At 46.6% G+C, this 21341-nt stretch overlaps 1 protein-coding gene across 1 annotated transcript in view; it reads right to left on the bottom strand.

Annotated features, from left to right (window-relative positions):
* Positions 1-1091: 1091 nt before the first annotated feature.
* The window catches only part of PPM1D (protein phosphatase, Mg2+/Mn2+ dependent 1D), a 32520-nt gene continuing 12270 nt past the window's right edge, over positions 1092-21341 (bottom strand). The window contains exons 2-6 of the mRNA XM_070931995.1: positions 18348-18576; positions 16342-16466; positions 14307-14497; positions 13404-13649; positions 1092-2705 (exon numbers count right to left, since the gene is read on the bottom strand). Coding sequence (XP_070788096.1) covers positions 2145-2705; positions 13404-13649; positions 14307-14497; positions 16342-16466; positions 18348-18576 — 1352 coding nt within the window. The 3' untranslated portion in view covers positions 1092-2144. The remainder of the gene's footprint in view (positions 2706-13403; positions 13650-14306; positions 14498-16341; positions 16467-18347; positions 18577-21341) is intronic.

Genomic DNA, 21341 nt, shown 5'->3' with positions numbered 1-21341 from the left:
AAGCGAATTTCGCCCCATCTTACCTTTTTTTGCCGCAGTGAATGACTACATTTGTTAAGTTATAATTGAATTCAAGCTGAATTCAAATTTTGCCAGTCAGTACAAGAAAAATCCTTTGAGGTGGTTTGATCACAGAGGATAAGGATGGTTCTTGATGGGTATTTTGTGTAAGCAATAGCACTTAGATTTATATACCGCTTCATAGTGTTTTTACAGCCCTCTCTAAGCGGTTTACAAAGTCAGCATTTTGCCCCCAACAATCTGGGTCCTCATTTTACCGACCTCGGAAGGATGGAAGGCTGAGCCGATAAGGATCGAACTCCTGGCAGTGAGCAGAGTTAGCCTGCAATACTGCATTCTAACTGCTGCCTGGTTAGAATGGCTCATACGAAGGCATTGTAGGAAGCATTGGATGGATGCAGCAGAAGCAAAGAAGGAAGGGTAAATGGTGGTGAATGGATTGGTGTGAACTATCTATGTCCTTCTTTCTTTTTTCATCTCTGACTAAGGGACGATCTGAAGCCAGGTTCCACTCCTAATCCAACATTTTTTGTCATGACACAAGAAGTATCAAGAGAGCGAGTAAGAGACATGTGGAGATAGATAGATAGATAGATAGATAGATAGATAGATAGATAGATAGATAGACAGACAAGACAGACAGACAGATATGGATGGATGGATATGTAGATGAGATGGAGACAGAGTGATAGACAGACAGGCAGATATGGAGACAGACAGATGTAAATGGATCGATGATGGATGGGGAGATAGATGAGAGAGAGGAGAGGGAAAGAGAGGGAGGGGAAGAAAGAGAGAGGAGAGAGAGGGAAAGGGAAAGGGAGAGAGGAGGAGAGGGAGAGAAGGAAAGGGAAAGGGAGAGGGGGAGAGAGGGAAAGAGAGAGAGAAAGAGACGGAGAGGGGAGGGAGGGAGAGAGAGAGAGAGATTTCTAGCTTTATTGTTGTGTTGAAAGGTTTTCCTTTTTCCGTATATTACAGAAATAATTTCTTTCAAAAACAAGTTATGAGAAACCTGAGCTGCAGCTACTGTATGTTTAAAATTAAGTTTTTAAAAACCAGAAAGCACCGGACAGGTTTTTAGCAATTTTATTTTATTTGTAGGTATACAACGACAACATATGCAAAGAAAAACTAGAAAACTAACCCAATAACTTAAAAACCTCGGTTGGTCACTCTTATGGTGGCGCCATTGATGGTTGGAATAGTAAAATATCTCACGCATCCATAAAGGAATGTATTATCATAATTCCAAGTATATCACCAAGAGAATTTCAAAAAGCAGCCCCCAGGAATTGGGAACCCAAGAATTGATGGAGAAAAACTTCTTGTTTAGCTAAAATACTGGCCCTTCATCTTAAACAAACAAACAAACAATCAAAACCCAAATGCAAATACAGCCAGACCTAAAGTACTGCGTAGTATTTTAATTAATTTAATTAAAACACAAGAACCCAGCGTACAGCTATTATCAAGGCTCAACATCTTTTCAGCGTACATTTCATTCTGAATAGAGAAATCTAAAAGTTAATAAAAGGAAGAAAATATAGACCTACTATTATATTCTCTAATAGAGCGCATTCCAGGCAAAACGTATTAAGTCCTACGAAAATACGTTATCTTCCGTTCTGCTTTTAAATAATTTACTTTTGTTAAAAAGTTGTGAAGTCGTCACAGGAAGGAAGGTTATACAAATTTGTTACTTTGTACTAAATTAAACCCTTCCCAACCATATTTTAAAAAAAAAAATAATAAAACAGCATCCCAACGCAAGTTTTATATTGTTTCGGTATTTTTACCTTTGTTGTAACAATAAATGCAAGTACCCAAGGAAAGAGACTACAAGTTGTATGAAGGAATATAAATTTACGCATATATATATATATATTTTTACACCAACCTTTTTATCCTCCCTAAGGACGTCTACAAAATTCACAGTTATATTACAAGGGGGCAGAAGGTTGGGATAAAAGCTGTCTGAATTCACCTTTCTTCTTCTACATTAAAAAATAATAATGATTTTTATTTTCCTTAATAAAAGGGGGAGCAGAGAATAGAATGGCAGCTTCAAATTCTCTGCAAATTCTCCAGATTCGGTGGGAATCCTGGACGAGACGGGAGAAGATTCAGCAAACACACAGAGCTTTCCTAGTCTGCTGGAATAAGGGGCTCCCTAACTTTTTCTGTCCTCGTACGCTTCGGCGCATGGCCAGCCTGTTGGTGATTTTATGCTGCGGGGTGGAAGAGAGGCTTTCGGGCTGCCCGCCAACGTTTCGGGTCAGGCCGCGTCTTGGTTTCTTCACCACAGGCCCCGAGTTGGATTCTTCCAATGTCCTTTTGAAGCTGGCCACTGATGGAGTCCGCTCCGCTTCCTGTACTTTGGCCGCCTCACTCAGGGGGACCTTGAAGGATTTGGGGTCCGGACTCACATTCCTGGCGTTGGAGGGAGACAGAGTCCCAGGTGGGTTTCGGCCGAACGAGTCGTGTGCCCGCAAGCCGAGCGCTTTGCCTCCCTTCTCGTCCGGCGGCACCGCCTCTCTCGAGCAAGCTGCTCCTAAACCATCGTTGTCCTTCGTCAGCTCGTCGGCTTGCTCCGGAAGCCTGCCCGACACGGAAGCGCTGCTGCAGGAGAATAAAGGGAGGCCTTCCGAGGAACTCAGCCGGGGCCACAAGTCATCTTCTACGACCTGGTGGGATTTAAAAAAAATAAAAATGAAAAACACAATTTTCGATTTCAAAGATTCTTTTGAGTTTCATGAGAAGGGGGGAAAAAAAGGACCAGGGGGTGATATGATAACAGTGTTCCAATATCTAAGGGGCTGTTGCAAAGAGGAGGGGGTCAGCCTGTTCTCCAAAACACCTGAAGGCAGGTATGTATCCTGGCAGTGGTGGGATTCAACCAGTTCGCTTTGCGCATGCTTTGCGTCAAACGGGCGATCCACCCGTGCGCAGTAAATTTGAAAACAGCACCTTCTACTGCAGCTCCGGTGAATAAAACAGCTGAGGTATGGCAAGTTGTGCCGCCGCACCGATCAGCTGGGCTTCAAACAAAGGAAATAAAGGTAGGTATAGCGCAGGGGCAGGTGGGCGGGCCCAGCTGATTGTCGCAGCGAATCGGTTCGCTCTCAGCTGATCATCAGAGCTACCAGTACGCCCGAACCGGCCTGAACCAGCAGAATCCCACCCGTGTATCCTGGCTAAATACAACTGTCTGAGGAGCTGTAGGCGGACGGCATAAATTCTGGAGCAAGATACCACCCATGTCAGAATACCTTGCCCAGATTGTGGAACTGATGATGTTACCTAGTTGGGTCATGAAATCTCTGTAAGAAAACCACCAAGAACCCTAAACAAACATGGTTAGGAGGCTGGAGGCTAAAATATATGAACAACAGTTGCAAGAATTGGGTATGTTTTGTATAATGAAAAGAAGGATTAGGAGTGACATGATAGCAATATTCCCATATTTGAAGGGCTGCCCCAAAGAAGAGGGAGTCAAGCTATTCTCCAAAGAACCTGAAGGCAGGAGAAGAAGCAATGGGTGGAAACTAATCAAGGAGAGAAGCAACCTAGAACTAAGGAGAAATAGGAACAATTAACCAGTGGAACAACTTGCCTCCAGAAGTTGTGGGTGCTCCAACACTGGAAATTTTTAAGAAGAGATTGGAGATTTATCTGAAATAGTATAGGGTTTCGTACTGAGCGGGGGGTTGGACTAGAAGACCTCCAAGGTCCTTTCCAACTCTGTTATTCTGTTGTGTAATAATTCTATTCCCCCCCCACCAAGAAACACCACTAATCACCGTTGTAAATCATTTGGAATGTTGACAACCGGTTCATATTTATGACGGTTGCAGTATCCCAAGGTCGTGCGATCTCCTTTTGCGACCTTCTGACAAGCAAAGTAAACGGAGAATCCAGATTCACTTAACAACCGTGTGATTAATTTAACAACTGCAGTGATTCACTTAACAGTGGCAAGAAAGGTCATAAATGGGACAAAACTCACTTAACAAATTTCTCACTTAGCAACATAAAGTTTGGGCTCAATTGTGGACATAAATCGAGGACTACCTGTATAAATTCCCAAAATTGCTTCACCCAGTCTCGCTGGGAATTTAGGGGTGTTCCAATCTCCAAATATTTGGAGGTCATAAATCCCCCTCTTTTTTTTTTTTGCTAAGTGACCTTGTTGGCCAAGGACCACCTGTATTATGCAGGTAGTCCTTGACTTTCAACCACAATTGAGGCCAAAATTTCTGCTCCTAAGTGAGACACTTGTTAAGTGAGTTTTGCCTCATTTTACGATCTTTCTTGAGATAGTTAAGTTGTTAAGTTAGTACCACGGTTGTTAAGTGAATCTGGTTTCCCCATTGACTTTGCTTGTCAGATAGTCGTAAAAGGGGATCACATGACCCTAGGACCGTGATGGCAAACCTATGGCACGCGTGCCACAGGTGGCACGTGGAGCCATATCTGTGAGCACCTGAGCGTTGCCTTAGCTCAGCTCCAGCGCACATGCATGTACCAGCCAGCTGATTTTCGGGCTTTCCGGGCCCACCGGAAGTTGGGAAGCTGCCATTCCCAGCCTCCAGGAGGGTGTGGGAGGCCATTTTCGCCCTCCAAAGGCTCCAAGAAAGACTCTGGGGAGAGCGAAAAACGGGTCTACCAGGCCCACCGGTAACCTTTTTGCCGTTGCGTGCCAAAAGCAGTGGGAGCACCGGGGTGGGTGGGTGTCGCGCGCACATGCACGGGGGGGACACTGAATTATGGGTGTGGGCACGCATGTGCGCAACCCCTTCACGTGCTCCCCCCACTTTTGGCATGTGATGGTAAAAAGGTTAACCATCACTGCCCTAGGACACTGAAACCGTCATAAATATGAGCCAGTTGCCAAGCGTCTGAATTTTGATAACGTGGCCACAGGGATGCTGCAACAATCATTAAGTGTGAAAAACGATCTTAAGTCACTTTTTTCAGTGCTGTTGTAACTTCAGTCACTAAACCAACTGTTGTAAGTCGAGGACTGCCTGCAAATAGGCCATCACACCTGGTTGAGAATCAGCAATGGCAGCCCATCTCTCTCAGGTGTGGGTTCTAAATTTTTTTACTACCGGTTCTGTGGGCGTGGCTTATTTTGTGGGCGTGGCTTGATGGTCATGTGACAATTCTTTAGGATTTAGCAGAGGTACTGGTCTACCAGGCTTTTAACTGCTTGCAGAACTGTACCGGTCTACTCATTTATTTTTGCAGGCACCGGTCTACTCATTTGTTTTTGGAGGCACGGGTCTACCACCAAACTGTCTTTTACCACTGATCAGCTGTAGGGCGGCCCTTTGAAGCCCCACGGCAAGAGTTTAAACAGTTTTTCCTTATAGCCCATCAGCTGGGACTCAGGAGGCAGAAATAGATTGGGGGTGGGGCCAAATAAAAGGTAAGAATAACCTTTTGGGGTTATTCTTGGGGGGGGGGCGGGGGGCAGATCCGGTTCGGTGACTTCATATCGTCACCGCTACCGGCTCAGCGGAACCAGGAGGAACCCACCACTGATCTCTCTTTGGCTTAAGAATGAGAGATGCTGGTCAGCCACGTGATGAGAATTACTCATGTCAATTGCATGTTGTGTGAACTCCATCTCTGGGAACGGGTGTGTCTTATGAACCCAGAAACCTGGGTTAACTGAGTAAAGCATAGTTCACCATTAGAAACAGAAATTCTTAATTCGGAAGGTTTGGAAGCAAAGGAGAGGACTAGTGCTCTGGGCTCAAGCATCCAATGGAAGCCATCGTTATTATAATGTTATCGCATCAATGAAGAATTCTGGGAGTTGAAGTCCACACATCTCAAAGTTGCCAAATTTGAGAAACGCTATTCTAGATTAAGCACTATAGCAAGAATATCTTGCTAATGGCAGCCAGTTTGGTCTAGTGCAGTGATGGCTAACCTTTTTGCCATCGCGTGCCAAAAGCGGGGGGAGTGCGGGGAACGGGTCGTGTGCGCACGCGTGCCCACACCCATAATTCTATGCGCCTCGACCCCTCCGCGCTTCCCCCACTTTTGCCACACAATGGCACGGTGGGCCCAGTAGGCCCGTTTTTCACCCTCCCCAGGCTCCAGAGCCTTTCTAGGCGCCTGGGGAGGGCGAAAACGGCCTTCCCCACCCCCACTGAGGCCCTCCGGAGGCCGGAAATGGCCTGTTTGACAACTTCCAGTGGGCCCAGAAGGCCTGAAAATCAGAAAAAATGTCAATGGTCCAACATAGTTTGGGGCAGTCAGTTGCCCAGCTCTGCCTGGAAAACTCGTGGTCCAAAACAATATGCCAATCCAGGCCAGGTTAAATTCGTCAACCCGACCAACTTTTCAGTGTCCTTACAACCCAGAAATCTCCCAACAAAAAAACCAAAACAAATATAACCATTTCTCCTTCCTTCAAGTGTTCTCCCATACGGGATTACAGGTGGTGCTCAATTTACAACCACAACGGAGCCCAACTTTTCTGTTGCTAAACAAGATGGTTAAGTGAATTTTGTCCCATTTTACAACCTTTCTTGCCACAGTTGCTAAGTGAATCACTGCAGGTTAAATTAGTAACAAGGTTGTTAAGTGAATCTGGTTTCCCCATTGACTTTGCTATTGGAAGGTCGCAAAAGGGGATCCCGGGAACCTAGAACACTACAAGCGTCATAAATATGAGTCAGTTGCCAAGCATCTAAATTTTGATCACGTGATGCTGCTGCAATGGTCGTTAAGCGAGAAGAATAGTCATAAGCCACTTTTTCCAGTGCTATGGTAACTTTGAATGGTCACTAAGTGAACTGTTGTAAATCAAGGACTACCTGCATTCTCCTATACAGATTTTTCTGCCATACAGATTTCCATATTTTTCAGACTATAAGATGTATCTGACTATAAGAAGCACCTAAATTTAGAAGAGGAAAAAAACAAAAATATGTTTTTGGCCTCCGCACTTTTGAGGCTTTTTTCGGCCCATTTTGGAGGCTTTTTTGGCCCGTTTCTGAGGCTTTTTCTGGTCCATTTTTAGGCTTTTTTCGGCCTGTTTTTGAGGCTTTTTCTGGGCCGTGCTTGAGGCTTTTTCCAGCCCATTTTCAAAGCTTTTTTCGGCCCATTTTTTCCAAAACGGGCCCAGAAAAGCCTCAAAAACGGCCCGAAAAATGCCTCGAAAGCAGACAGAAAAAAGGCCGAAAAAAGGCTTGAAAACAGGGTGTGTGGAGGCCAAAAAAAGGCCGAAGGGTGGGCAGGGCTTCGGCAATATTCAGTCTATAAGAAACTATAAGAAGCTTCGTCAGTTCTGACTGAATGGTGGAGGATGGAAGGATTTATATTCCTTGCAGTCATCTGGTCGTTAGTGCTCTCTCTGAGAATTGTTGAAGCCACTTGGAGGTCTGTGCCCTCAAGGTCACCTGAATAGTGCAAATCGGTGTGGAACCTTCTTGGAACTGCTGAAAGGACTGTATTGTAAACAGGAGAGAGGTGGTGTCATACCCCTCCCCCTCTGTTGAGAGTGGGCTGTTCAATCTTAACTTAGATTGGGGCCTCTTTGACCCCTCTTTCAAACCACAGGAAAATGTGGACTTTGCTTTCTTCAAAAGAGTGGCACCTGCTGTCTTCAAAACAGTGGCCTTTATCTTTCAAATGCAGATGGACTGCTGAATCTTGTCCCCAGGGCTTTGTTCTCCTATGTTGTGCCATGTGTTTGTGAAGTGGTTGTTTTGTTTCTCCAAAGTACAGATCTGTACACCTCTCACTTAACTGTACTGCATATAGCACATTGCTCAGTTTGTGTCTGGGCATTTTATCCTTGGAGTGGACAAGCTTCTGCTTCAGTGTATTTTGGGGTTTAAAGTGTGTACAGGCAGTCCTTGACTTATGACAATTGAGCCCAAAATTTCTGTTGTTAAGTGAGATATTTGTTAAGTGAGCTTTGCTCCATTTTATGACCCTTCTTGCTATGGTTGTTAAGCGAATCACTGCAGTTGTTACATTAGTAACATGATTAACCGAATCTGGCTTCCCCCTTGCCTTTGCTTGTCAGAAGGTCATAAAAAGGGAATCACATAACTTGGGAACATTGCAATTGTCATAAAGATATGTTGGTTGCCAAGGATCTGAATTTTGATCCAGTGACTGGGGGGATGCTGCAATGGTCATAAGTGTGAAAAATGGTTGTAAGTCACTGTTTTCAGTGCTGTTGTAATTTTGAAAAGCCACTAAATGAACTATTGTAAGTCGAGGACTACCTGTATGGATGGTGTGTTGCACCTATCAGTACCGTACCTATCTTTCCATACTCCCCCCGCCACCCCACCATCACAACTGATGAAGCTTCTTGGTGTTCTGACCCACCTCCCCGAACACGACAAACCCTCTAAAGTGAACTCAAAAGATTCCTTTAGTAGGAGCGCCAGCAGCCCCAACAAAAAGTTTCTCTCTCACCGCAGGCTAACAAGTCCCTCCGGCCGGAAGATGAATATAGTCTGCCACATCTATTCATCTCCACCTCCTGCCTTTTATCCCCAGAGTTAGGGTGGGGCTTTGCTAGTAGCGGTGGCTCTTCCGTCCCAAGGACCGGCCCATAAATTTCCACTGCTCTCCTCTCCTCTGCCTTCTGTGCATCCGTGCATCAGGCACTGGACCCAGCTATTCCTCCTCCTCCTCATCAGCCACCTCCAGACCTAAGGGCTGTTGACTCTCCATCTGAGGGCTGACGGACGGCCCAGTCTCTCTCTCTCTCTGCCAGCTCCATTCCCTCTTTCCCCACGGAGCTCTCAGGTTTCCTTGATGCTGACCCTGACTCCCATGCCTTCTCCTCTGATTCGGCTGCTGGGGAGGGGGCCAGCGGCCGACTGGCCACAACTCTTGGATGAGAAGCGAAACATCTTCAAGCAAAAACGAAGTCCAGTTGCCTTTTGAAAAATCCAGACCTCCCACCCAAAAGAAACTCACAGAAAAGGGACTCCAACTGAGGATCTATTCCATTTATTCGCCTCTTTCTTTGTCAAAATCATCTCTTTTGCCCCCGGGTCATTACTCTGACTGATCCGAGTGCCCACCTCCTCCTGCTGCCCCGGCTTGGCACCCCTTTGCCTCTCCGTCTACCCAGACAGGTTTTCTGCAAGACAGAGGGCACCGAGTTACTAAGAGGATACCTACCGCATGGCAATGCCACCCTGGCACTTTGCAAGAGCTCAAAGTCCCTTTACGGGTAGTCCTCGACTTACGACCACAAGGTTTCTGTTGCTAAGCGATGAGACAGTTCTTAAGTGGGTTTTGCCTCATTTTATACAGGTAGTCCTCGACTGGACGTCTACTATTGAACCCCAAATTCCTGTTGTTAAGTGAGACATTTGTTGGGTGACTTTTGCCTCATCTTACAACCTTTCTTGCCACAGCTGTTAAGTGAACCACTGCAGTTTGTTAAGTTAGTAACAAGGTTGGTTAAGCTGGCTTGCCCATTGATTTTGCTTGTCAGAAAGTCAGAAAAGGTGATCAAATGACACACACACACCCCAGGGACACTGCAACTGTCATAAATATGAGTCAGTTGCCAACCGTCTGAATTTTGATCATGTGACCAAGGGGATGCTGCAATGGTCATAAGTGTGAAACAAGAGTCCCTTAGGAGTTGGGTGGCATAGAAATGCGATAAATTAAATTAAATTAAACAACACACAACATAAATTTGGGGCTCTACTGTGGTCGTAACTCAAAGACTACCTGTAATTCTGGAGAGATTTGTTGTAACTTAGAACAGTGACCAGTCATAAGTCAAGGACTACCTACTGTGTGTCCCCGAAAATAAGACCCAACCGGATAATAAACCCTAATGAGCTTTTTGGAGCAAAAATTAATATAAGAACCCATCTTATTTTTGGGGAAACATAGTATATATACCCACTTAAACCAGGGGTCCACACAACCCCCAGAAAAAAACTCTCTCCACGGAACCAGTCCCTGGTGCCCCAAAATTTGGGGGCCACTGCCTCAGCCCCTTTGCAAGCCTCGTAGTAACCTCCCTTGAAGATAAACTTACGTTATTAAGCCAAATTGTAAACAGGACACTAATCTTACACAAGATAAAAAAAAATATTGTAAGTTGTTGTATTCGTTTCTCACCACTAGGAGGCACTACACAACTGATTTTTGTCCTTGCATTGGGACCCCTCTGGCACAAGTTAGCACTCCCTCTACAAATAGTCCTCAACTTATAACAATTCATTTAGGGACTGTCGAAAGCTACACCACCACCGAAAACAGGGATTGACACAATCCTCGCAGTTACAACGGTTACAGCATCCGGACGGCCCCATGATCAAAATTCCAGCACTTGGCAAGCCCTGGTCATCTCTCGCTTGGACTACTGCAATACACTCTATGTGGGGCTGCCCTTGAAGAGTATTCAGAAACTACAGCTGGCTCAGAATGCAGCCTCGAGTCCCCTAGGGTGGCCCATGTCACACCACTGTGATGCAAACTGCAGTGATTGGCACTCTGCTTCCGTGCCCAATTCAAGGTACTGGTTCTTCTTACCTTTAAAACCCTTTACGGCAGGGGTTGCCAACCCCTCTCCCCTCCCCCCTAGCTCCATGGCTTAGGGCCAGGGTACTTACGGGACCGCCTTCTGCCACCAATAGCCTCCCACCGGCCGGTTCGCTCCCACAGGGAGGGCCTCCTCAGGGTGCCGTCAGCCAGACAATGCCGGCTGACGACCCCCAGGAGGAGAGCCTTCTCTGTGGTGGCACCTACTCTCTGGAATGATCTACCCCCAGAGATACGAGTGATCTCTGACCTCCGGATTTTTCGTCAGGCCCTAAAAACTTATTTTTTTCAGTTAGCCGGTCTGTCTTGATTTTAGGGTTAGTTTTAAATTTTTAATATTGATTTTAATTGACAAGTTTTAAATTATGGGCCAAATTTATAAATTATTTTAACTTTATTTTTAACTGTGATGTTATGTATAGATGTTTTTATCTTGGCTGTTCACCGCCCTGAGTCCAAAAGGAGAAGGGCGGTATAGAAATTTGAATAATAAATAAATAAATAAAATAGCTGGGCCCCCAAGCAGCAAAGATAGAATAACAGAGTTGGAAGGGACCTTGGAGGTCATCTAGTCCAACCCTCTGCTCAGGCAGGAGACCCTATATCCGTGATGGCAAACCCTTTCCGGGCCGAGTGACCAAAGCGCATATGCACCCAAACCCCCAAAATGCAATGCGCATGTGGCCCCTGAACACGCACCCTGCGCCCCGCGCATGTGGCCCCCCCACACGCACCCTGCCCCCCCGTGCATGCGCAGCAGTGACCTGATGAACAGCTGGCAGGCTGAAGGCGTGCACACCTGCACGGCGGAGCTGAACTGGGACGACGGCATGCGTGCCATAGGTTCGCCATCACGGCCCTTTTATCATTTCAGACAAATGGCTGTCCAATCTCTTCTTAAAAACCTCCAGTGTCAGAGCATTCACAATTTCTGGATTTAAATGTCGTTATTCCACTGATTAATTGTTCTCACTGTCGGGAAATTTCTCCTTAGTTCCAGGTTGCTTCTCTCCTTGATTAGTTTCCACCCGTTGCTTCCAGTGGTGAAATGTAAAATTGGTTACTACCGGTTCTGTGGGCGTGGCTTGGTGGAAGTGGGTGGGTAATGTGACTGGATGGGCGTGGCCAATTTTTTTTTTACTTTTACTTTTAAAAGCATTAAAAATGCTTTTAAAAGGCTCTGACGATCCCAGCTGAGTTGCCTGATCGTCAGAGGCTTTTGTTTTCTTTTAAAAGCAATTTTTTTTGCTTTTAAAAGAAAAAAAAGCCTCTGATGATCGCGTGGCTCAGCTGGGCATGGGGGGGGGCAGGCAGGGATTTTTGCTACCAGTTCTCCGAACCACCCGCCACCATCGCTACCGGATCGGGCGATCCGGTCTGAACCGGGAGCATTTCACCCCTAGTTGCTTCTTGTCCTGCCTTCAGGTGCTTTGGAGAATAGCTTGACTCCCTCTTCTTTGGGTCAGCCCCTGAGATATTGGATCTCTGCTATCATGTCTCCCCTACTCCTTCTTTTCATTAAACCAGACATACCCAGTTCCTCCACTTAAGCCATTCGTTTAGCATTCAAACTTACAACAGCCCTTTAAAAAAGTGACGTGCAACCCGTCCTCGCACTTGTAACCGTCGCAGCATCCCCACAGTCACGTGATCCAAATTAAGAACAGTTGGCAACCAGGACATATTTACAAAGGTCGCAGCTTCCCGGGATCACGTGATCCACACCTGCATCCTTCCCAAGCCGCCTTCTGACACGCAAAGCCGGATTCGCTTAACCCCCGCACCATTCACTTAACAACTGCAAAGGCTTTGCTTAACGACCATGGCCAAAAAAAAAAAAAAGAGGCCGTCAAATCGGACACCACTCACTTAACAACTGCCTCGCTTAGCAACAGAAATCCAGGTCCCCATTGGGCTTGTATGTCAAGAACTACTTATAATCCTTCTTAGTATAGCTGTACGATTGAAAATTAGGCTCGTCAGATGTTACATCTTTTCTATCTTGCTCCATGGAGTAGAGCCCAGGTGTCAAACTGGATTTCTTCGAGGGCTGGATCAGCACCGTAGTTCTCCTTTGCGGGCCAAGATGGGGGGGAGGGGGGGAGACACGGGACGGACGCCTCCTGCAGCACCCTGCCAGCCAAATCGGGGCGCCCCCCCCACGCGGCCCATTTCAGCCGGCACCGCGGGCCAGTCCTTTGATATTTCCAGGCCGGCCCCGTGGCCTGGATTTAAGCACCCCGCAGGCCTTGAATTTTACACCCCTGGAGTAGAGAGTTGGTCTCTGACAGAAAGCCACTTGAAGAGGCTAGAAGCATTTGAAATGTGGATTTACAGGCGGCTGTTACGTATAAGTTGGGTTGAGAAAATCAGAAAAGAGGAGGTGATAAGCCGCCTGGGAAAGCCAAGGGAAATCATCAAAACCATCAAAAAGCAAAAGTTAGAATATTTCAGACATGTGATGCGACACCCGGAAAAATACGGTATATTTCAGTTAATCCTCCAGGGAAAGATTGAAGGCAAACGAGGAGGTCCAGGCAGAAGGAGAACATCATGGCTTCAAAATCTAAGGGACCGGTTTGGACACAACTCAGCAGTACTTTTTCATGCGGCTGTTAATAAAAATAGGACCGCCAACATTATCGTCAACGTCTGATGACGGATATGGCACAAGAAGAAGAAGAGCTTATATAGAACTGGAAGGTTTTTTTCCTTTCAAAACGCACTTAAAACCATAAAACCTGAGGGGGGAAATGCCCATTTTTAACATTATCTTAAAAGCTCTCAGCCCTTCAACCTTTAAAAGAAAAAAAAAATCACGTTTTTACCTTGGATGACGGAGTTGAGCATTGCGAAGGGGCGATCGTCCACGTTTCAGGGCTGCTGTACGAAGGTCCTTCGGCCAAGTTGAAGCACAGATCCTCCTCGCTTTGCAGACAGCCGCTCCGAGATTTTCGGCCGGAACATATACTGATGACAATGGCGCTGGTGTTATCGGCACGAAGCATACGCTGCCTCCACCGGGCCAGCGCTCGGTTAACCAGCATTTTGGCCAAGGACTGCTGTTGTTCTCCCTTTGGGGTCAGACACGGGGAAGAGAAGAAGAAAACAGGCAAGTCACTATTCCGAAAGGCTGCGATAGGTATGGCAGGAACACAAAGTCTGTTTAAAATCTCAGTGCTGCCACTGAAAACTGGAAAAGATCTACACTGCAACATTTAGACAATGCTTTAAGAGGGGTGGGTTTCAACTCCCAGAATCTCCCAGCTAGCATGTTTTAAGATGGGTGGACTTCCACTCCCAGAATTCCTCAGCCAGCTTGCTTTAAGATGGGTTGGCTTCCACTCCCAGAATCCCCCAGCCAGCATTCTTTATGTGGGGTGGGCTTCCACTCCCAGAATTCCCCAGCCAGCATGTTTTAAGATGGGTGGACTTCCACTCCCAGAATCTCCCAGCCAGCATGCTTTAAGAGGGGTGGAGTTCCACTCCCAGAATTCCTCAGCCAGCATATTGATGGGCTTGCTAAAGTTGCTAAGGTTTACCGTCTTTGTCAAAGCACAACAAAGTGATGATAGGGAACGTTATGTGAACAGCGGTACCAAAAACAATCAAGCTGCTGGCTAAGATTACTTGCTCAAAGTCCATCATCTTTTTTACGCAACATGCATGCAGAAGTTAAGGTTTCAATCATGCGGATCAGCAAAGAAAAACGGAAGTCCTTGACAGCTCACCATAAAATATTTTTTCTCTTCGTGGTCCTGGCACATGGAGATAGCCTCCTGGGGTGGGATCATGTTCCACAGTCCATCACTCCCCAAAATTATATATTTATGCTTCTGAGGATCTAGTGTGTGTACACTCGTGTCCGGCTCTGGAGAAACCACAAACTCCCCGCTGTAGAAGTCGTAACTCCAGAGATCACCTGTATAAAAAAACAGAGCAGAACAGATTAACAGAGTTGGAAGGGATCTTGTAGGTCATCTAGTCCAACCCCTTGTCCAAGCAGGAGACCTTGCACAAGGGATGGTGAACCTATGGCACGACTGCCACAGGTGGCACGGAGAGCCCTCTCTGCGGGCACATGAGCCATTGCCCGAGCTCAGCTCTACCGCACATGTGCATGCACCTCCTGCCGGCCAGCTAATTTTCAGGTCTCTGCCGCACATGCGCAGGGGTCACGGCACATGTGGGAGATGCGCATGCATGCGCAGGGGCGGGGGGATCACACTTGCATGAGCAAGGGAGCAGGGGGCATACGGGCGCGCGCATGTATTGTATTATGGGTTATACGTGCAGGGAGGCCTACTAGCCCCAAAATATGGCGTGGCATGGCCCCTTGTGGCCCATTTTTGCTCCCAGGAGGCTGCAGGGAGGCCTACTAGGCCCAAAATAGGGCACAGCATGGGCCCAAGCGGCCCGTTTTTGCTCCCAGGAGGCTGCAGGGAGGCCTACTAGGCCCAAAACGTGGTGTGGGGGAAGCATGGGTGGGGCGCACATACATGCGCAGAGGGGGGCAGAGCGTGCAGCGGGAGGATCGCGCACACATTGCATTATTTGTGCAGGGGTGCACACGCGCGCTGTGGTGCACATATTCGTGCGCTTTCGGCATGTCACAACAATGAGACAACTTGAGAATGAGCAAGTCAGGTCCAGCCTATAATTATATCTGGAAAATAAGCGGTGCCTGGAGAAGCAGCCAAGAACATGTCATCTTAATTGCCTTCATGGGGCGGGTGAGAAGCATACAAGGCCCCGAAGGAAGGAAGAAGGAGGAAAGGAAGAGAAGGAGACAAAGACATGATTTAAATCGAGTTGATTTAAATCAAGCCTTTTTACTAGTGATTTAAATCGTGATTTATATCGTGATTTAAATTTATTTATTTATTTATTGGTTCGATTTATATGCCGCCCTTCTCCAGAGACTCAGGGCGGCTTACAATGCGTTAAGCAATAGCCTTCATACTTTTGTATATACCTGCTTAGTAGGGCTTTCGCGCCCCTTCCCCAAGCGGTGTTCTTTTTTATACAAAGTCAGCTTATTGCCCCCACAAACCGGGTCCTCATTTTACCTACCTCAAAAGGATGGAAGGCTGAGTCAACCTTGAGCCTGGTGAGATTTGAACTTGCGGTAATTGCAGGCAGCTGGTGCTATTTAACAGCACTTTAGACTGCTGCGCCACCAAGGCTCTTTTAAATCAACTTGATTTAAATCAAATCCATCCTGGAAGGTGGCATCCCATGATCCTGGGACAGTGTAACCGTCATAAATATGAGTCCAAATATGCCAAGTGTCCGAATTTGGATCACAATGCTTCAAAGGTCGTAAGTGTGAAAAAAACGGTCATGTCATTTTTTCCAGCGCCGTTGTAATTTTGAACAGTCGCTGAACGAACTCTTGTAAATCAAGGACTACCTTTTTTTTTTAAATTATTTATTTATATGCCGCCCTTCTCCAGAGACTCAGGGCGGCTTACAATGTGCTCAGCAATAGCCTTCATCCTTTTGTATATTTATACAAAGTCAGCTTATTGCCCCCACAAACTGGGTCCTCAATTTACCTACCTTAGAAAGGATGGAAGGCTGAGTCAACCTTGAGCCTTGGCGAGATTCGAACCAGCAGAAATTGCAGGCAGCTGGTCTTAATAACCAGCTTAATAACAGGGTGCCTTAGACCACTGTACTACCAAGGCTCTACCTGCCTATGAATCACTAAATCTTCCTGTCGATCGTCATGTCATTTCATTTCGCTTCACAGAGGCTACTTACCAAGGGCTCGGGCCACTGCCAGGAAGGGAATCTGATCGATAACAGTGCTTCGTCGGACTGGACCATTATGACTCAAACGAGGCCGTTTCCAAACCACCCGATTCACACCGGATTTATTGATCACACTAAAACAATCGGAGAGAACAGAGGGGAGGGGGAGGAATTAAACGAAGGGTGAAAAGTTGAAAAGAAACTAAAAGTTTCAAGGCGTTGCGTACGAAACAAGACTTCTACAATGCATGATTAAAGGTGCTGGCTGGTATCTATAAAGCCCTACGTGGTCTGGTTAACTGAGGGATATAACAGCAATAACAACAACACGTAGACTTATATACCACTTTATAGTGCTTTATAGCCCTGTCTAAGTGGTTTACAGCATGGGTGTCAAACTCACGGCGTCACGTTGCGGTCACGTTTCGTGACATTTTTCCCCATTCACGGAGCTGGGGTGGCCTGCGCGCGACATATCCAGCCCACTGGTCGCCAGTTTGACACCCCTGGTTTTCAGAGGCATCCCATTGCCCACAATAATCTGGGTCCTCATTTTACCATGCGCTCCATGGCATAGGACCCGGGTACCTTCAAGACCGACTTCTGCCACCAATAGCCTCCCACCGGCCAGTCCCACAAAGAGGGTCTCCTCAGGGTGCCATCGGCCAAGTTATGTCGGCTGGCGACACCCAGGGAGAGGGCCTTCTCTGTGGGAGCCCCTGCCCTGTGGAATGAACTGCCCCCGGAAATGCGTAAGATCTCCGACCTCCGTGTATTTCGCTGTGCCCTCAAGACCTTGTTGTTCCGCCAGGCCGGGCTATCAATGTAAGGATTTTAAATTAGGTGTTTTAAATTTTTGGGGTTTTAAATTTGAGCCGAAACTATTTAATGATTTTAATTATTTTTAATCGATGTCTGTCTTTGTGCTTTTAATAGGCTGTACACCGCCCTGAGTCCTTCGGGAGAAGGGCGGTATAGAAATAAAATAATAATAATTATTATTATTATTAGTTAATCTTTAGTGAGATTCACAGCCTTGGAGGCTGGTTAATAGCTCAGCAGCTCGAGTCCTAACCAAGGACCTAGGAACTGTTAAGGTATCGTCGGAGGATGTAAATTATTATTATTATTATTATTATTATTATTATTATTATTATTATTATTATTATTATTATTATTATTATTATTATTACCGACCTCAGAAGGAAGGAAGGCTAAGTTGACCTTGAGCCGGTAAGGATCAAACTTTCTGGCTGTGGGCAGAGTTAGCTTGCAATACTTCATTCAAACCACTGCGCCACCAGGGCTTCCTTCCTTTCCTTCCTTCCTTCCTTCCTTCCTTCCTTCCTTCCTTCCTTCCTTCCTTCCTTCCTCCCTCCCTCCCTTCCTTCCTTCCTTCCTTCGCAATAGCACTTAAGACTTACATACTGCTTCATAGTGCTTTACAGTCCTCTTTAAGAGGTTTTTATAGAGTCAGCCTCTTTCCCCCAACAATCTGGGTCCTCATTTTACTGACCTCGGAAGGATGGAAGGCTGAGTCAACCCTGAGCCGGTCAGGATCGAATTCCCGGCTGTGAGCAGAATTAGCCTGCAGTACTACATTATAACCACTGCACCACCACGGATTCCTTCCTTCCTTCCTTCCTTCCTTCCTTCCTTCCTTCCTTCCTTCCTTCCTTCCTTCCTTCCCTCCCTCCCTCCCTTCCTCCCTCCCTTCCTCCCTGGTTTTTCCATCCAGCTTCCTTAGCAATAGCATTTAGACTTACATACCACTTTACAGCCCTCTCTAAGCAATTTAGAGTCAGCATATTGCCCCCCCCCACAACAATCTGGGTCCTCATTTTACCGACCTCGCTTAACAACGGCGGCCCAAAACATCGTAAAATGGGGCAAAACTCACTTAACTGTCTTCCTTAGCGACAGAAAAATTGGGTTCCATTGTGGTCGTAAGTCAAGGACTACCTTATAAATAGAAAAAGGCCACATTTTGAACAAGCCAGTGTGAGATCTGTTACCTTCCCCCAAGGCCTTCAATCCGCTGCCTCTCCTTTGGAAGCTCAGGTTTGTGATCCTGCGTCACTTCCACGGCTCGGACGTATTCATCCTTCGGGTCATCCTGGACTCCAAGAACCACACCCGAGTCGCCGACGTGAGCCACGTACATCTTTGATCCACGGATGATTACCACGCTGGCTGTCGTGCCTGAAGTACTCGGAAGACCCGTCATAGTCTTCGGCCATTCTGCTGCAAAGGGGGAGGAAAATAATTATAAGTTATATAATAAATACATAAATCAGCAAGTAAGTAAGCAAGCAAGCGAGCGAGCAAGCCGGCTTAGTCTAATACAGGGGTATCAAACTCAAGGCCCATAGGTCAGATCCGGCCCGCAGAGTGCTTAAATCCGGCCCAAAATCAGGCATGACACCCCAAAAGGACACTGCCAAAAACTTCACAGCACCAGAAGCCTCAGAAAACAGTGCCAAGAAACTCAAGCCAGCCCTTTCCCTTTTAGTTGCGTCCCTTTCTGGATCGGGACTCCCTACACACAGTCACTCATGCCCTTGTTACCTCCCGCCTGGACTATTGTAACGCTCTCTACATGGGGCTCCCCTTGAGGAGCACCTGGAGGCTCCAACTGGCGCAGAGTGCGGCCGCGCGGGTGGTTATGGGAGCAATATGGCGCTCCCGTGTGACACCTCTCCTGCGCGAGCTGCACTGGCTCCCGGTGGTCTTCCGGGTGCGCTTCAAGGTTTTGGTTACCACCTTTAGAGCGCTCCATGGCTTAGGACCTGGCTACTTACGGGACCGCCTACTACCACAAACAGCCTCCCACCGGCCGGTACGCTCTCATAGAGAGGGGCTCCTCCAGGTGCCGTCAGCCAAACAATGTTGACTGGCGGCCCCTAGGGGGAGGGCCTTCTCTGTGGGGGCACCTACTATCTGGAACGAGCTCCCCCCGGAGATACGGAGGATCTGCGCACTTTCCGCCGTGCTTTGAAGACACTCCTATTCCAGCAGGCCGGCCTGGCCTAATTTTCTCCCCTTCTTTTAAATTTTTAAATTGAAATTTTAATTCGTTTTAAATTATTGGGAGTTTTAAATTGTCTCGGGCAAAAATTATTTAATTGGGTTTTAATCATGTTTTAACTTTTGTATTTATGTGTTTTATTTTGTGCCTGTTCACCGCCCTGAGTCCTTCGGGAGTAGGACGGTATACAAATTTAATAAAATGAAAAATGAAAATGAAAATTAAGAAAATTAAGCATTAGCTGAAAAGAAAACTCAGAACAGCCTGCTAAATGCTGTTACAAAAGTAACAAAAGCTGACCACAGAAATACTTAAGCAGAGCCATTAAGATAAGGGGAATCAGGCTAAAAGTAAACCCTCCAAACTCCCTTTTTCCTGAGAGGGTTAAACACCAAGGACAGGAAAAACAAAAGACCTGGGACCAAGAAACGCAGGAAAACAGGAAAACAAAATCCAGGGCAATCAGGAACAATTAAAACCCATCAAGCTGCAGGAGCTTCAAAGGGGAATTAAGCATAAAAGGCTCAGATTCACACTTTCAAATTTGCTTGAAATGGTACATTTGGTTGAACAACAGACGCCCCAAAAGTCAAGTATAACCAGGATTATGTTTAATATATGTTAAATTTGACTGAAGCCTACATACCGTAGAAAGTGTAAATATCATGTAAAGTTCCTGTCGCGATCATTTGTCTGACTATTTCTTTTTTTTTGATGTATTGTTTTAAATAAATAAATTTACAAAAAAAAAAAAAAAAGTTTGCTTGCAAGCCAGGAATGCTCCAGCTGTGTCACTACTTTTCTTTAACAGAATTTTAACAGAGTTGGAAGGGAACTTGGAGGTCTTCTAGTCCAACCCTGCTTAGGCAGAAAACTCTATACCAGTGATGGCTAAACTGTGCCAAAAGCGTGGGGAGCGTAGGGGGGGGGGGTCGCATACGCGCATGCCCACACTCATAATTCAATGCACCCCACCCGCCACGCGTGTATGTGGGACCGCACCCATGCTCTTCCCGCTTTTGACACATGACGGCACACAATGGCACGGTGGGCCCATTTTTCACCCTCCCCAGGCTCCAGAGGCTTTCTTGGAGCCTGGGGAGGGCGAAAACGGCCTTCCCCACTCCTCCGGAGACCCTCTGGAGGCTGGAAACAGCCCGTTTCCTGACTTCCAGACCCTAGAAAGGCTCTGGAGCCTGGGGACAGCGAAAAACAGGCCTTCCGGTCCATCGGAAGTCAGGAAAAGGGCTGTTTTCGGCCTCCGGAAGGAGTGCCTGTTTTTACCCTCCCCAGGCTCCCAGAAAGCCTCTGGAGCCCAGGGAGAGTGAAAAACAGGCCTCCCACCCCTCGGAGGCCCTCTGGTAGCCACAAACAACCTGTTTCCTGACTTCCAGTGGGCCTGGAAGGCCCGAAAATCCAGCACCGGAGCTGAACTAGGGCAATGCTCGTGTGCCCACCGATATGGCTCTGCGTACCAGCCATAGGTTCGCCATCACGGCTCTATACCGTTTCAGAAAAATGGTTGTCCAATCTCTTATTAAAAACTTCCAGTGTTGGAGCATTCACAACTTCTGGAGGCAAGTTGTTCCACTGATTAATTGTTCTCACTGTCAGGAAAATTTCTCCTTAGTTCTAGGTTGCTTCTCTCCTTGATTAGTTTCCACCCGTTGCTTCTTGTCCTGCCCTCAGGTGCTTTGGAGAATAAGGTTGAGCTTCTTGTTTTTTTTCCTTGAAAACTTTTAGCTTCTCATCCAAGAAGCTTCTTCAGTTCTAACCGACTGGTGAGGAATAGAAGGATTTTTATTTTTTGCAGTTATCTGGTTTTTAGCACTCTGAAGGTCAGTGGTTAGCTCTTTTGAGAGTCATTCGAATAACAGAATAATAGTTGGAAGGGACCTTGGAGGTCTTTTATTATTATTATTTATTTTATTAGTCATATTTCTATGCCGCCAACTCTCCGAGGACTCTGGGCGGCTTACAC

This window comes from Pituophis catenifer, unplaced genomic scaffold (genome assembly GCF_029215685.1).
Source record: "Pituophis catenifer annectens isolate HBS135680 unplaced genomic scaffold, rPitCat1.0.hap2 SCAF_1, whole genome shotgun sequence".
Taxonomy (NCBI): Eukaryota; Metazoa; Chordata; class Lepidosauria; order Squamata; family Colubridae; genus Pituophis; species Pituophis catenifer.
This window is presented reverse-complemented; position numbering and strand designations above follow the sequence as displayed.